The sequence below is a fragment of the Colletes latitarsis genome, chromosome 14 (genome assembly GCF_051014445.1).
Source record: "Colletes latitarsis isolate SP2378_abdomen chromosome 14, iyColLati1, whole genome shotgun sequence".
NCBI lineage: Eukaryota > Metazoa > Arthropoda > Insecta > Hymenoptera > Colletidae > Colletes > Colletes latitarsis.
Window position 1 is genome coordinate 15,901,553 of NC_135147.1, and position 16,405 is coordinate 15,917,957.

Sequence of the window (16,405 nt, forward strand, 5' to 3'; positions counted from 1 at the left end):
TTACAATTTCTACACATTCTTCACTAAATTACGCGTTATTTGCCTTTGGAAACATTAAAATCCACCAATCTGTTCAGAAGTTATGACGTTTTAAAGATACGCAAAAAATTTTGGAGTGACATTTCTGGCCTGAAATTATGTTTTCGGTAAGGAATTTTTTTCTCGAGAATGGTTAGGATTTCGAGGGTATGTCTATTAACCAAAAATGATTGTAATTGACCCCTACAACCGAAAATAATTTTTTTTAGAACGATTTGAAAAATTTTCTTTTCGCTGAAAAATTTCAGCATCTACCCGAATTTTTTTCTCCAAAGTGGGTAGGATTTCGGGGATATATCTTTTCACCAAAAATGATTGTAATTGACCCCTGCAATAAAAAATAATTTTTTCGGAATGATTTGAAATTTTGTAACTTAATTTTTTATTAACTTTTTAATGAAACCTGAGTCAAGAAATTGAGATTCTTCATTTTCATCTTATTTTGGCCTCTAGAATCTCCCATTAAAATTTTTTCCAGGGGTGGCCGAACACCCTGTATATTTCATTATTATCCAAAACATCATTGGATTACACATAATTGGCCTCATTCCTTCCACAGATATATGCAACTGTCTTTGACAGCTATCTAGCGAGTCATGACGCTTACTAAAAACAAACCATTTTCGATGCTACGAGCGCCAGCATTTAGATTTTCTAATGACTTATTGAACGACCCTCGTAGTTATACTACTTTGGTTAAATTTAATTTATACTCATTTTCTTTACCTATCCACTTAATTCTGTCCGCAACTGTATGTGTTTCAATTTGAGAAGCATACAGTGCAAGTGTACCTAAAATTGGTCTAATATCACGTTGCGAACATTTAGTCGGCTTCGTAATCGTGTAAATTATTTCTGCCCCAGTAATTTAGCCGCGCAGCACCGGTTACACCATAATTAACGAACCGGGATGGAAAAAAAACACACAGGCGGACCAATAACGAGCAACGTTCTGGAAAACAGTAACGGCTAATAACGGCCAATAGATTCGGGTAGCACGCGTTTGCTCGATTTTGCGCGCGACAACGCGATTTCCTGTTTCGTTTTCGAGATCGTGTAGCTCGATCGAGATTAATTCAATTGTACCGTGGACTGCATCCGTTCCCACGATTTTATCAGGAACCGTTGCTGTGTGAATCGCGTGAGCGCGCCGCGATGGTATGTATGGGATATTCCCGACAAAGAGTATACGTATAATTGAAATGCGCGGCTAGATCAAGTGGTAAACGAATTGACGAAATCAGTTTAGCCGTATGTCCATCCGCACGTAATTGGAATAAGCTCATACAGCGTCGAGTGTCCAGCGACATGCGCGATATCATCGAACAGGCACCAACGTTTTCGAAAGTCCACGTTTTCGACCACTTTGGTTTGTCGGTTTATCTTTCGAGAATTACAGTGGTTACATCCATTATCGAAATAGTGGTTTCCAAACTTTTCCACAGATGCTCCATAGAAAAAAGAGAAAACGTCTACGTCATGGATTAGATGAGAAAGATGTTTCTCTGTAAATACCTGAAATAAAGCGTTTTTTTGCGCTTTTTCTTTTGGATGGATGGAAAAGTAAGAGGATATTCAAGAATATTATTAACGATGTCGTTAAGTGTTAAAAAAAAATATTTATTCAAAAATAGTGCAAAATGACGACGCTGGAGACATTCTCGCGAAGCGTGTGTGGCGTCGCCTCCTATGCTCGCCACCAGAGGGGTCGCGCTCTCACAAGCGCTCAACCAACCCCTCGGTTACTATACAGGGTGGGGCAGTAACTATTAGCACCTCAGATATCTTCGAAACTATAAGTTTCACAGAAATATTTGCTAAAGTAAATTGCACAGTACGAAGGGCGCTATTGGGTGGCGATAATAGTTTTTTTGCAGGTGGAGGTACTTCGGACATTTGAAGGTCACATCCATTTTTTTAAATGGATCGGTATGTTTTTGCTTCCGTATCACGATAGAGGATCTTAAAACGAGTTCAACGACCTATTACACAAGGTCATTGAAGGTCATAGAAAGTAGAGAAAGGCGATAATACTTACGGTTTTGGTAGTAAATGAAATATACGTATTGTCAACAGTAGAGGAATGCGTAATGCTTACCGTTTACTTCACTGAGAATAAACACTGCTTGAAGGACACTTTAATAGTTTGCAGAGTAAGATAAACATCATAAGATTAGTATCGATAAATCGGTCAATCCGGCACGATGTATCCGTTTGAAGAGCAGGTTGATATGCTTCTTATTTATGGCGAATGCCAACAAAATTCTGTAAGGGCGAAAAACTTGTATGCTGAACGATATCCACATCGGTCTCAGCCTTCGCGTCAAACATTTAAAAATGTGTATGATAAACTTAGGCAAACCGGTAGTTTAAGTGTTCGTAAAAGTGAACGCCAGAAACGAGTAATTAACGAAGAAATGGAAATCGGTGTGCTCGCTAGTGTGTCTAGAAATTCTCATATTAGTTCGCGACAAATTAAACGCGAATCTGGCATTAGTAGGAGGAGCGTACTTCGCATTTTGCACCGTCACAAATTTCATCCGTATCACGTTAGTCTTCACCAAGAATTGCATGGGAACGACTTCATGAATCGCGTTGAGTTTTGTCGATGGGCTATACGTCAGATTCAAAACAATGAGCTTTTTTTTAATACCGTCTTATTTACTGATGAAGCAACATTCACAAATCACGGGAATGTTAATTTGCATAACATGCATTTATGGGCAGCGGAAAATCCACATTGGCTACGACAGGTTGAACATCAAAAACAATGGTCTGTGAATGTATGGTGCGGTATCATAGGTGATAAAATTATTGGACCTTATTTTGTCAATGGAAATTTCAATGGCAACGTCTATGCTAATTTTATTAAGGATACATTGGGTCTTTTGCTAGAAGAGTTACCTTTATTTACACGACAAACCATGTGGTATCAACATGATGGATGCCCAGCACATTATTCATCGATTACGCGAAGGGAACTCGATGAAAAATTTCGAATCCAATATCGTGGCCAGCTCGTTCACCAGACATAACACCTTTAGATTTCTTTCTGTGGGGAACACTGAAAGAGAAAGTGTACAAAGAAGTACCAACTACATCTCACGATATGCAACAGCGAATTATTGCAGCCTGTGCATCAATAAGTTCTGACGCTGTAAGACTCAATCAATCGTAAAAAGAATCCAACGGTGCATTGACAGTGATGGTCATTATTTCGAACACCTACTATAAACATGTTTCATTTACTACCAAAACCGTAAGTATTATCGCCTTTCTCTACTTTCTATGACCTTCAATGACCTTGTGTAATAGGTCGTTGAACTCGTTTTAAGATCTTCTATCGTGATACGGAAGCAAAAACATACCGATCCATTTAAAAAAATGGATGTGACCTTCAAATGTCCGAAGTACCTCCACCTGCAAAAAAACTATTATCGCCACCCAATAGCGCCCTTCGTACTGTGCAATTTACTTTAGCAAACATTTCTGTGAAACTTATAGTTTCCAAGATATCTGAGGTGCTAATAGTTACTGCCCCACCCTGTATACAACCCTCGATCGACTTCCCAATATCAGGATCTGCTAGGAAGCTTTACTGATGAGTCCACTAACAGGCCCGGACGAAACACGGCCCTCTCCTTTTCTTTTTAGTCTTCCGACGATTCTCATAAGTTCCTACCCGCAGCAAAGTAGCGCCACACGTGTTTTGAATTTGAGGCGCTTTGCGGCACGCAGTGTAACTGACGCATATCTGGAAAAAAACAAAAAATTTTCTCTTAATCTACTTATGTACATGAGTATAGTTAGAGAAATACGTAGGGGATTTTTGAAACATTAATTTTTGTGTGACTGGCGAGCATTTGAAGTAGAAAGTTCAATTTTGTACTAAAAATGGGGCAACCATTTGTTAATAAATAATGTTAAAATTAACTTATCGAAGGTCTCCTACGTACTTTTCTAGCTATACTGATGTAGATTAAGAGAAAATTTTTTGTTTTTTTCCAGATACGTCAGTTACACTGCGTACCACAGAGCGTCTCAAATTAAAAACACACCTCGCGAGAATGGCTCCAGCGTCGTCATTTTGCACTATTTTTTAATAAATATTTTTTGTTTTAACACTTAACGACATGGCAAATAACATTCGTGAATATTATTATCCTCTTATTTTTCCATCCATCAAAAAAAAATATCGAAGAAAACGCTTTATTTCAGGTTTTTACAGTGGTCTTACCCCTTAACACTAGAACTATCAAAGCAGTCAAAATGATCCATTCGTAATTTCTAATAAAACTTGATAAAAGAGAACGAATAAACATTTATTTCCTTTGTATTATACATTTCTTCGTGTATCTATCGTTTTAATATTTTTGGTACAAATAAATGCACTATAATTGTTGGTGGTTCTTGTGTTAAACTTTGATGGTTAACCCCTGACAATGAAAATTATTTCTTTCGGAGTCGTGAAATTTCGGTTTGTGGTAAATAATTTTAAGTAAGCTTGTAAAATTAACTACAGTAAAATAAATAAAGAATTCACGAACACGATAACGTAAAAATTCAATCGGAAAGCACGTGCTGGAATACGAAATAATAAAATTCAGATTTGGGTCAAAATAGACGTCATTCAATGATTAATGTATTAATATAAAGAAACGTTTCAGTTATCTACAGGTTGTTTTTTAATTACTACACATTTTTAAATATTGATAATTTAAGAAAAAAATGTTATAATAAAAAAAGATTTATTTTTTTCTCCACTTAAATTTTATCTTGGGGTAAATTCGACTTTCAAAATCACACTTTAAAAAACTATCACGAAGAAAAGTTACAGCTTCTCGATATCGACAGAAATATTTTTAACCCATCAAATTAAATGCATAAATGTTGTGAAATTATTTTTTCCGACGTAATATAATATTCTATATAATTTACAAGTGCTTTTTTGTTTGCTTTGGTAATAAGAAGGATAAAAACGTATTACATATTAAAACGTGGTCGTAAATAATAATAATAGATGTCGTAAGTGTCGTAATCTTATGCGGACGTAAGAACGATCGATAATGTATTCGCTCCATTCGAAGCAACTAATATAAAACGATTACTAGCAAGAATTGTAAAATCCTGTAATTTTATAATTGATCTCTTTATTCGGTTCATTACTTAAAAAGATTTATAGTAATTTATTGCTGCCTAGAATATTGAAAAGTTATGACGAATTTGTTCTATGTTTTACAAAGTCAATCAATGATATATTGCACGTTTTGTTCGATAATCTTCGCTGGCTCGATTCCACGACGCGAATCCTTAACCATTAACCTCCTCATTATTCAATGATAAGAGATCATTCGAAGTTGATGATTCTTATATCTTAAAGAGAGATTTAATAAAATAAAAATTTTTTACAGATTCCCTACTTTAAAAGTAAGGGATTGTAGCGTCCGGTCGTAAGCATATGGGAAAGTTTTTGAGCGCTTGTGAGAGCGCGATCCCTCTGGTGGCGAGCATGGGAGGCGACACCACAGGATGGGAATTAAATTTTATTTTTTGATGATTAAAAGATGGTGAGGTCAAATCAGTAACAATGTCACTCTTTTACGAGATTGTATTACTACTAGAAATGAACAGAAATATAAGATAATAAATTCATTCAATATTTATGATTTTCCTTTGCTAGTTGCCTTGAAGTAATGAATAATGTTTGCTAGATTCAAGGTGTCTCTTAAAAAATCTAATTCCACAATTAACAGTGTAGGCTCTCACAAGATTCGTAGAGCCGAGTTATTTAGTAATAGATAAGTCCAATACCTAATTACAAATACTTTAAATTTGTTAACAAATATACAGGGTGTTCGGCCACCCCTGGAAAAAATTTTAATGGGGGATTCTAGAGGCCAAAATAAGACGAAAATCAAGAATACCAATTTGTTGATGAAGGCTTCGTTAAACAGTTATTAACGTTTAAAGTTCCAACCGTACTGAACTTTTTCTCGAAAATGCGCAAGATTTCGGGGGTATGTCTATTCACCAAAAATTATTGTAATTGACTCCCGCAACCGAAAATAATTTTTTCAGAATTAATTAAAAATTTTTGTTTTCGTCGAAAAATTTAGGCACCTACCCTCTGTCGATTTTTTTTAAAAATTCCTTTTTCATTTTTAGTAATTTTGTTTGACGCCCTACAGAAAAGTTGTCTAATACTTTTTTGTAGGCGCCCACGAGCTCTACTTCAGAAAAAAGTTTCATAGAAATATATTCACAATTGTAAGAGTTATGGCTGTTTGAAAATTGGACCATTTTTATGGGGTTTTTCTCATTTTGCAGGGTCAAGGACCAACTTTTCGCATATTTTTGCGATTTGTACATATTCTCCACCAAAATACGCGTAGTTTGCTTTTTTAAACATTAAAATCGTCCAATCCATTCAGAAGTTATGACATTTTAAAGATTCGCATGAAAATTCGGGCAGACATTTCTGGCCAGAAATTATATTTTCGGTAAGGAATTTTTTTCTCAAAACTGAGTAGGATTTCGGGGGTATGTCTATTGACCAAAAATACTTGCAATTGACCCCTGCAACTAAAAATAATTTTTCCAAGACGATTCGAAAGTCTTTTTTTTCACCCAAAACTTTCAGCACTTACTCGAATTTTTTTCTAGAAAGTGGGTAGGATTTCGGAAATATGTGTATTTACCAAAAATGATTGTAATTGTCCCCCGCAACCGAAAATAATTTTTTCAGAACGATTTGAAATTTTTGAATTTAATTGTTAATAACTTTTTAACGAAGCCTCCATCAACAAATTGGTATTCTTGATTTTCATCTTATTTTGGCCTCTAGAATCCCCCATCAAAATTTTTCCCAGGGGTGGCTGAACACCCTGTATATACAGGTGTTAACAATTAATGTTTCAATGTCTTGTGTAATTGTAACTGTTCTGTTCCCTCTAACTGTTCTTGTTTAACTGTAGATGTTCTGATTGTAAAGTTTCAATGTTCTTGTGTAACTGTAACTGTCCTGATACTCTTAAGTGTTCTGTTCTTGTGTAACTGGAAGTGTCCTGATTGTAACTTGGTTCTGTTTTGGCTCTCACTTGTAAAGGTTCTTGTGTAACTTGAAGTGTCCTAACAATTGTTGGAATTCCCAACAAACAAGTTAATACTATTTCTACACAAATATAATGAAAATAAATGTTTAATTTGCATCATTGTCGAACCATCGACAGAAGTTTGGCACTTCTTTAAAGTTTCGACCATGAGCGACCATTTGTACAGGGGATTCAATTACTGGCTACCAAATACATGAATATGCCCGGATCTTGTTGCTGTATCTCGTTTACAGTCGGTGGCAATCTCATTCTCTCCCCTTGTCGAATGCTATATTCTACGAGTACTGGCAGATTCGCTTTTGTCTGGCGAACGTGAATGTCAGGGCAGCGTTTCTCCACGTAAGACACGTAAACGAGACGGGCCAATTACTACGATGAGATAGAGGATAATTTACAACTCGAGCAGGAAAGTAACAATGAATCGTGCTTCGAGCAAATATCGTACTTGGACAAAGCAAAAAATTAACACAAACGTATACGTCACACTATTTTTCCAAACATTACTTTGATACTATTTTAGTTAAAGATGATAATTATTTACACGAAATAATATTTTCGGTATATATTAATGAAAACAGTTGTAGTGCATTATGGAACGTTTAATATAAATAAAAAAAAAACGTGTTTCTTATTAATACTGTTTATTGCACCAGGCTGCTTCTATTTACAATACAGTTTTGTTGTTTATTTATTTAAATAAACGGAAAATATAAAAAGAATGTAATTAACTATAAAAACTACCTCTCACTTGTATTTGTATACTTGCTAAAGTATATTACGTGTATCTTAAGGAAAAGGAATAAAAATAAATCTTAAAATTAGTGTTCCAAAAATTGAATCTACGATCTCTGAAATACAAATATAGTAATGGTTCCTAAAATGAACACTAGACGTGATTCGTAAGTTGAACATTTCGAGACTCAAGGATATTGCTGCGTGTAAATGTTTGCTGGTGTCGAATTTCATCTCCGCTGTACGAAAGATGAACGTACTAATTCGGAAGCGATGTTCATTTTAAGAATCATTATTAGCCTGCGGATGTTTATGCATTTAGGGGAAATTTTAATTCTCAAAAAACTATAGAATGCCATTTAATATGCAAAAATATAAGAGATACTTAAAGTAAGATACGAATTATTATATTTAGGGGTTGAGATAGCCCTCTGCAAAGCCCTGATTTCATTAATTCTATTAATAAAAGTGTGAATTTGCATAAAGATCTGCAGTCTAATTATTACTGTACAACGAGAGAATTGTTAGAAGAAAATCCTCTATTAAATAGTGAAGCAAACCGATGAAAACGTCTGTAATTTCTAAACTTTTAAATGTATGTTTATTTTTCTAATGGAAATCGAAATTTTCGGAAAAAATATGCTTAGAGGAGACCAGGGCTAGAAGTCCCGACTTTGAGAAAACATGAAAAATGAGTAGGAAATAATGTAGTTATTTTTTTAATTCCTGACTAATTTATTGTTAAATTTATTATAATTTATGATTGTCAACTCAAATTTAATATATTGCGATAAATTTTTCATAGAAACTCGTTTCATTGTGATTAATTGAGGCGGAAGTTGAGGTAAGTTGTTATTAAGAAATAAGTGTGACTTTCTAATGAGACATTACATTCTCTGATGAAATAAACCACACTTTTATTAATAAGGTTTATTTATTAATTTCAGATATACAGAGTGTTCGGCCATATTTGGAAAAAATTTTAATAGGAGATTCTGGAGGCCAAAATAAGACGAAAGTCGAGAATATCAATTTGTTGATGAAGGCCTCGTTAAAAAGTTATTAAAGTTTAAAGTTCCGACAGTACTGAATTTTTTTCCCGAAAATGCGCAGGATTTTGGGGCTATGTCTATTCACCAAAAATTATTGTAATTGACCCCGCAGTTAGAAATAATTTTTTTAGAACGATTTGAAATTTTCTTTTTCGTCGAGGCACCCTTTTGTCGATTTTTCTTAAGCGTTCGTTTTTGATTTTTAATAATTTTGTTTGAAGCCCTACAGAAAAGTGGTCTAATACTTTTTTGTAGGCACCTATGAGCTCCACTTTAAAAAAAAGTTTCATTGAAATATATTCACTATTGTAGGAAGTATGGCTGTTTGAAAATTCGCCCATTGTTATAGGGTTTTTCTCACTTTACAGGGTCAAGGAATAACTTTTTCAATATTGTTAGAATTTATAAATATTCTACACTAAAATACGCGTCTTTTGCTTTTTTAAATATTAAAATCGTTCAATCCGTTCAGGAGTTATGACATTTTAAAGATTCGCATGAAGTTTCAGGGAAGCATTTCTGGCCTCGGATTATATTTTCGGTAAGGAATTTTTTTCTCGAAACTGGATAGGATTTCGGGGGTATATCTACTGACCAACAATGATTATAATTAACCCTTGCAACCAAAAATAATTTTTTTAGAACGATTTGAAATTTTTTAATTTTGACGAAATATTTCACACCTTGAATTTTTTTCTAGAAAGTGGGTAGGATTTCGGGAGTATGTGCAATGACCAAAAATGATTGCAATTAACCTCTGCAACCAAAAATAATTTTTTCAGAATGATTTGAAATTTTTTAACTTAATTTTTTATTAACTTTTAATGAAATCTCAGTCAAGAAATTGATATTCATGATTTTCATCTTATTTTGATCTCCAGAATCTCCCATTAAAATTTTCCCCAGGGGTGGCCGAACCACATCGGAAATTATTCAAAACTATTTCTTTCGAGTCCTCTGGGGCGGCCAATCCTTTGTCTCGTAACTCGTTTTATTGACTCAAACAAACTTTATTAAAAAGAAGGAATAATCAACGAAAACTGACGAGTCCTTTGTACGAATTATTTAACTTTTATATCACAAGTCTTTATTGTCAGGAAACCCTTTTTATTCTGTTCTTTTCTTTTCGTATATTTCTTTTTTCAAACGTTCTGGCATCCAGACAACCAACTCGATTACCTTCAAAGGCCACATCTAAACGTCAACGCCAACCATTCGCATGTTTGTGTTTTCGATGAGATTTTTCACGTCGATTAAAGTTAAGTAAAGCCAACATAATTTTATTTATATAGCATAAAGTAACATGAATGTAATTTTCAATGGTTTTTACTTTCTGTCTTTCTTGTAGGACGGATTCAGATGCTTTACACATGATTTCAATGGAAATAATATCTCTTTCCGTTTTCCGTTTATACAGGGTGTGCGGCCACACCTAAAAGTTTAATGGGGGATTCTAGGGGCCAAAATAAGACGAAAATCAAGAATACCAATTTGTTGATTGAGACTTCGTTAAAAAGTTATTATCGTTTATAGTTGCGTCTGTAGAACGGCAATCTGCGAACAGCTGCGTACGCGCGATAGTGGTTCTCACTCAGCATGGGAAACTCTATTTAGTAACGTATCGACTGCCTTACAGTTTTCTGAGTGAGAATCACTATCACGTGTACGCAGCTATTCGCAGATTGCCGTTCTATAAACGGAACTTTAAACGTTAATAACTTTTTAATGAAGCCTCAATCAACAAATTGGTATTCTTGATTTTCGTTTTATTTTGGCTTCTAGAATCTTGTATTCAAATTTTTCTCAGGGGTGTTTAACGCAACGGGAATTCTTTTCACATTTGTAAAAGATACATTTGGGGTAAGTTGTTAAAGTAACAATATACCTCGAATAATCGAAACAACTAGCTCCAATTTACATATGTGGCAATGTTTACAAATATTTTATTTATATATTCAAATATTCTGATACATGCTGTTACAACATGTTCTTAAATGTTATTTGATTCATAACGACAGAACAATAAACTGCGAAATATTTACTTACCTGATACGTGACTACCTCTTGTCTAAAACTACACAATTCGCTGTCATGGACGTTACTAAAATGTTTGACAGCGTGGCGTGATCAGTTTATGTTTTCAAAATAACTGAATGCACAATGCTATTAATGCTTTCTTCATTTTAAAAATATAATCGCCGGAACAACTTATCCCCGGGATTTCTAGCCCAGGTCTCCCCTAGATAGATATTATAGAAACGATCTTTTCGATCTGACAGAAATCAACCTCGTTCAATGTCCTCTCTCCTTTTCGTGCGGCTATGTATCAGAAAGAATACCAAATGGAATAGCTTATCGACCGTTAACATTGGCATGCGACCAGTTTATCGACAAAGCGAGCATAACGTGACTTGTTTCCGCTATTTTTCGGTTTCTCGTAGCAGCAGAAAAGTTATCACGGTCTAACGGAATACGTAACACGCTAGCCGAAAGATAAATTCACGATATCGCCGGGGCTGTAGCTTTCGTTTTGCAATGGAACCCTCCAAACGATGTCTGCAGGATGTTACGGGAGATCAAATAATTGCTCGAGTAAACTGAACGCATGCAATCGCTTTGCTGAGGTTAACAAGAATTGTTGGAAATTTATTTAACTCTCAGCCTGGAAATTCGTTCCAGGGGATGTTGGCACAATGTAAATGATCAGTTCGATACTGTAAGTGACGAATTATCAATTGATGGACGGTTATCCAAATCAGTCATATACTGATTAAATGATTAAATCATCGTATTATACAAAATTTAATTCACCAATACTAAAATTCTAAAAATATTTAATTTCTCATTTTATCAGTGGTTGGCGGAAACAAATTATAATAAACCACGGTATCAAATAATTATTGGTCATTAAGTTAATGATACTGAATAGTTGAATCGCTTCATTACCGTGCTTCTCATAATTACGACTTTTGGTATATGTTTCCTAAATAGAATTTTATTGTCGCGATCCCACAGCCACAGATGACAATGATTTTTGATAAAATCACAGATTTCGTAGTAATTGCGTTACGAGGTAGAATGTCCCCGTTGGCTAACGCGACGAATGATAGAAATAATATTCAGTATCGCTCGAGAACAAGTCGGGAGGAAATTCTTGGTACAACGATCAGAAAATGTTTTTCGTGTTATCCATATTTTGTGTGTTAAGATGGTGCGTAGTGCAGGTGAGAATAAAATAATTCAAGAATTTTTCTTACGTTGGTGATTTGTATGGTGTAATTTCGTACAAAATTAATAGTAACATTTGTGGCTAAATAAGTAAAATAATAGAGTACACGATGAAGGTATATCTATTCTAAGTCAAAGTGACGAATTAAAAGTTTGGAAGTTACACAGATTTCAATGAGTATCTTTTGAGACAAATGTTGTAGTATTTTTTATATACAATACAATGATTAGAACTTTGTAGAAATTTATAACGATGGTCGTAAAATGTTATTCCTTTTTTTAGAAATTGACACCTATATATTTTTGTGTTTTTTATGATAGCAACGCAACGACCTATTATATGATAAGGTTTAATGAATAAAATAGGCAGACACGAAGAGAACATTGTTTGAAGTTCTTGTAACACATTTATTAAAGTTGAACGCAGTATAACACGATAATTCTATAACAAGATTTCGCTTTAATATGGGTAATAGAAAATCTCTCGATATAACACAGCAAGTGTTAATTGTCTTTTGTGAAAATGATGATGCAGAAATATACGTACAAATATTACTGAAGATTATTTTGCTACTAAAAATGTAAACAAAAGTTACTAAAGAAAGGCTGAAAATGAATTAGTATAATTTCATTAGTGTTACAGAATTTGTGTTTTATGAACACTTTTCATATTGATTTCTAATGCAATATTTTTCCACAAAGATTCTTCTGAAATTCTAATTGTTTATCATTAACATTAGGCTGAACTTGACGTGATTTTTGACGAGGCCATGTGCGCGTATACCAACGACGACTACTTTAAACCAGGCACATGCAAGTTCGAAGTGAACGACGACAGCGAGTATGGGACTAGTTTGACTTCACACTTAGAGATAATTAAAGAATTCCCTAAAGGTACTATGGTATGTACTCATAGTACTATAGAAACAACTAAAAATCTTATAAACCTTTCCAACGACCCTATGCATTATACATTTTATTATAAAATCAGCTATAATGTTAAATCGACACTCTTTAATTGTAAATTTTTCACAGGCGGCAGGTAATGTAAAGGGAATTCAGATGGGCGAATACACGAATGATATGGGGCTTCAAATGGAAATGGACCTTTGCGAAATAGCTTCCGGTGATCAAAACATAGCACTTCCTATAATGAAAGCCATCGATATGTCTGGTGATACTTGTCCCCCAAAACCGGTATGTAAACAAATAAATACATTGTTAAAAGATAAACTACACAGGGTGTTGAGCCACCCCTGGGAAAAATTACAATGCGAGATTCTAGAGGCCAAAATAGGACAAAACCCAGAAATACCAATTTCTTGATGGAGGCTTCGTTAAAAAGTTATTAACGTTTAAAGTTCTGCCTGTACTGAATATTTTTCTCGAAAATGTGCAGGATTTCGGGGGAATGTCTATTGATTAAAAATGATAGTAATTGACTCCAGCAATCGAAAATAATTTTTCCAGAACGATTAGAAATTTCTTTTTTTCGTCGAAAAATTTAGGCACCCCTGTCGATTTTTCTTAAATATTCGTTTTTGATTTTTAGCGATTTTGTTTGACGCCCTACAGAAAAGTTGTCTAATACTTTTTTGTAGGTATCTATGAGCTCTACTTCAGAAAAAAGTTTCATTGAAATATATTCACTATTCTAGGAGTCATAGCTGTTTGAATATTGTACCATTTTTCTATGGTTTTTCTCACTTTACTGGGTGAAGGAATAACTTTTCGAATATTTTTGGAATTTCCACATATTCTTCACCAAAATACGCATTGTTTGCATTTTGAAACATTAAAATCCTCCAATCCGTTCAGGAGTTATGATATTTTAAAGATACGTATGAAATTTCGGGCAAACATTTCTAGCCTGAAATTATATTTTCGGTAAGGAATTTTTTTCTCGAAACTGAGTAGGATTTCGGTAGTATGTGTATTCAGCAAAAATTACTGTAATTGAGCCCTGCAACTAAAAATAATTTTTTCAGAGCGATTTGAAATTTTTTTTTTCGTCGATTTTGGCCACCCTTGTCGATTTTTCCTAAACATTCGTTTTTGACTTTTAATAATTTTGTTTGACGCCCCACAGAAGTGTTGTCTAATATTTTTTTGTAGGTACCTATGAGCACTATTTCAGAAAAAAGTTTCATTGAAATATATTCACTATTCTAGATGTTATGGCTGTTTGAAAATTGGACCACTTTTATGGGGTCTTTCTCACTTTACGGGGTCAAGGAGCAACTTTTTGAATATTTGTTAGAAATTCTACATATTTCTCACTAAAATACGTGTTGTTTGCAGTTGGAAACATTAAAATCCTCCAATCTGTTCAGAAGTTATGACGTTTTAAAAATACGCAAAAAATTTTGGAGTGACATTTCTGGCCTGAAATTATATTTTCGGTGAGGAATTTTTTTCTCGAAAAGGTGCAGGAATTCGGGGTTATGTCTATTGACCAAAAATGATTGTAATTGACCCCCGCAACCAAAAATAATTTTTTCAGAATGATTTGAAATGTTTTAATTTAATTTTTTAATAACTTTTCAGTCAAGAAATTGATATTCTTGATTTTCGATTTATTTTAGCCTTTAGAATCTCCCATTAAAATTTTTTCCAGAGTTTGATCTTTGTGTGAATTTTCGAACATTTTTACATAAAATCATACGAATAATAATAATACTGCCAATAAATTCGCTCGATGCTATGAAGAATTGTCGATTAAGATCTGTTTCAATCGATAACTTTTACATGATTTAAATTACTGATATAACATTTTCGGATTGATTACGTTTCAGGGGATTTATGGAAAGGAAGGTTACGTTATTGATAATTTTGATGGCGTACCAGACTCGTTCCCTTCTGGCAAGTATTTATTAAATATTACAATATTTAAAGACGATGTCACGATTTCAAATTACCTTATTTATTTAACCATTTTATAATTCATGGTATAATTAATTATTGTACTATTACAGTGTATCTATACAAAAATACTACAAAATAGATATTAATTTGCAACTATAAAATACAGTTTATTGTATTATACCTAATATTTCCACTCGATTCATTCATTACTGTGGAATTTGTGTATCAATTATATCATTTAATGAATATACATAAGTCGTTAACCTCTTTCGCTATAATATCGTGTGACATAGGTTTTATATCATAAAAGTAGAATGCAAAAGGTCCCAGCCTTGCATGGTGTTAAGTATTTGTTATACATCAGAGACGATGATTGCAGAACACACAATGGACATCTTGATAATAAAAAAGCTGCAGTTAAATGTACATACGATAAGACAACAAAATTACGTTCCAAAAGTTAAAACTTTATTTGAATTATAATGGTAACTATTAATCACTCGTGGAGTTACAGGTCAGGTCAATCACTTGACCGAGAACATAACTGTATAAAACGACGTTAAGACAACTGTTGGCTCCCACAAAGTTCGTGAAACCTATTTATATAGCAAATAGATAATACAATACCTATTTACTAACACAATACCTTATTAACAAATATATGAGCCATTTATTTTGAAAGTGGCGTAAGTCCATTTATGTTCGAATCGAGATATTGAAGGGTTTGCGTTGGATGAAATTTAAAAATATGGGTAACAAATGTCATAGTAAAATAATGTTTTTGGGTTTCTAAGAGTGTCAAATTTATTATCCTAATTAGCATAATTAACATTATTTAAGAAATAATATGTTTTTGATGGCTATGATTGGACTTACGCCACTTTCAAAATCAATGAAATGACGTTTTCAATTCTTAAGAAAGCACAAGTCCATAGGAAAAGTAAATTTCCCTTGAAATACAAATAAATGTATACATTTTTATGTTATAAAATCAAAAAAAATATTCAACTTTAATTCTTTGTTAAATAATTTTTACATTCAAATTAATATTGTTTTATTAATTATTATTCAGTCTTCTCCTGTTTGTGTATAAGGGAGGGATTTAAAATAACTATGGTGGTATATAATGTAATAAATCCATTAAGTCCTTATATTTTAGGTTTGTGAGTGATCTCGTTTTTTTTGTATAGGTGCATCCTCGTTTGTTGTCGTTTTGTAGAATAATTTATATGGATCGTTATTCAAAAATCTCATCCAATATATTTTAAACCAATTTACTCATTCACCGTCAGTATTTTTTAGTCTTTAAAAAGTCGCGTTTCTGTCTTTCTGTGGACAGGCACTGTTCTGTGTTTATAACAAATTCAACTGCTACTT

At 33.5% G+C, this 16,405-nt stretch overlaps 1 protein-coding gene across 1 annotated transcript; it reads left to right on the plus strand.

The window, feature by feature from the left end:
• Positions 1-12,040: 12,040 nt before the first annotated feature.
• Positions 12,041-15,158, plus strand: LOC143350310 (uncharacterized). Its single transcript, XM_076782341.1, has 4 exons — positions 12,041-12,159; positions 12,904-13,065; positions 13,199-13,360; positions 14,959-15,158. Exons 1-4 carry the CDS (start codon positions 12,109-12,111, stop codon positions 15,103-15,105), a joined length of 522 nt encoding a protein of 173 aa, XP_076638456.1. The 5' UTR covers positions 12,041-12,108; the 3' UTR covers positions 15,106-15,158.
• The last annotated feature ends 1,247 nt before the right edge of the window (positions 15,159-16,405 follow it).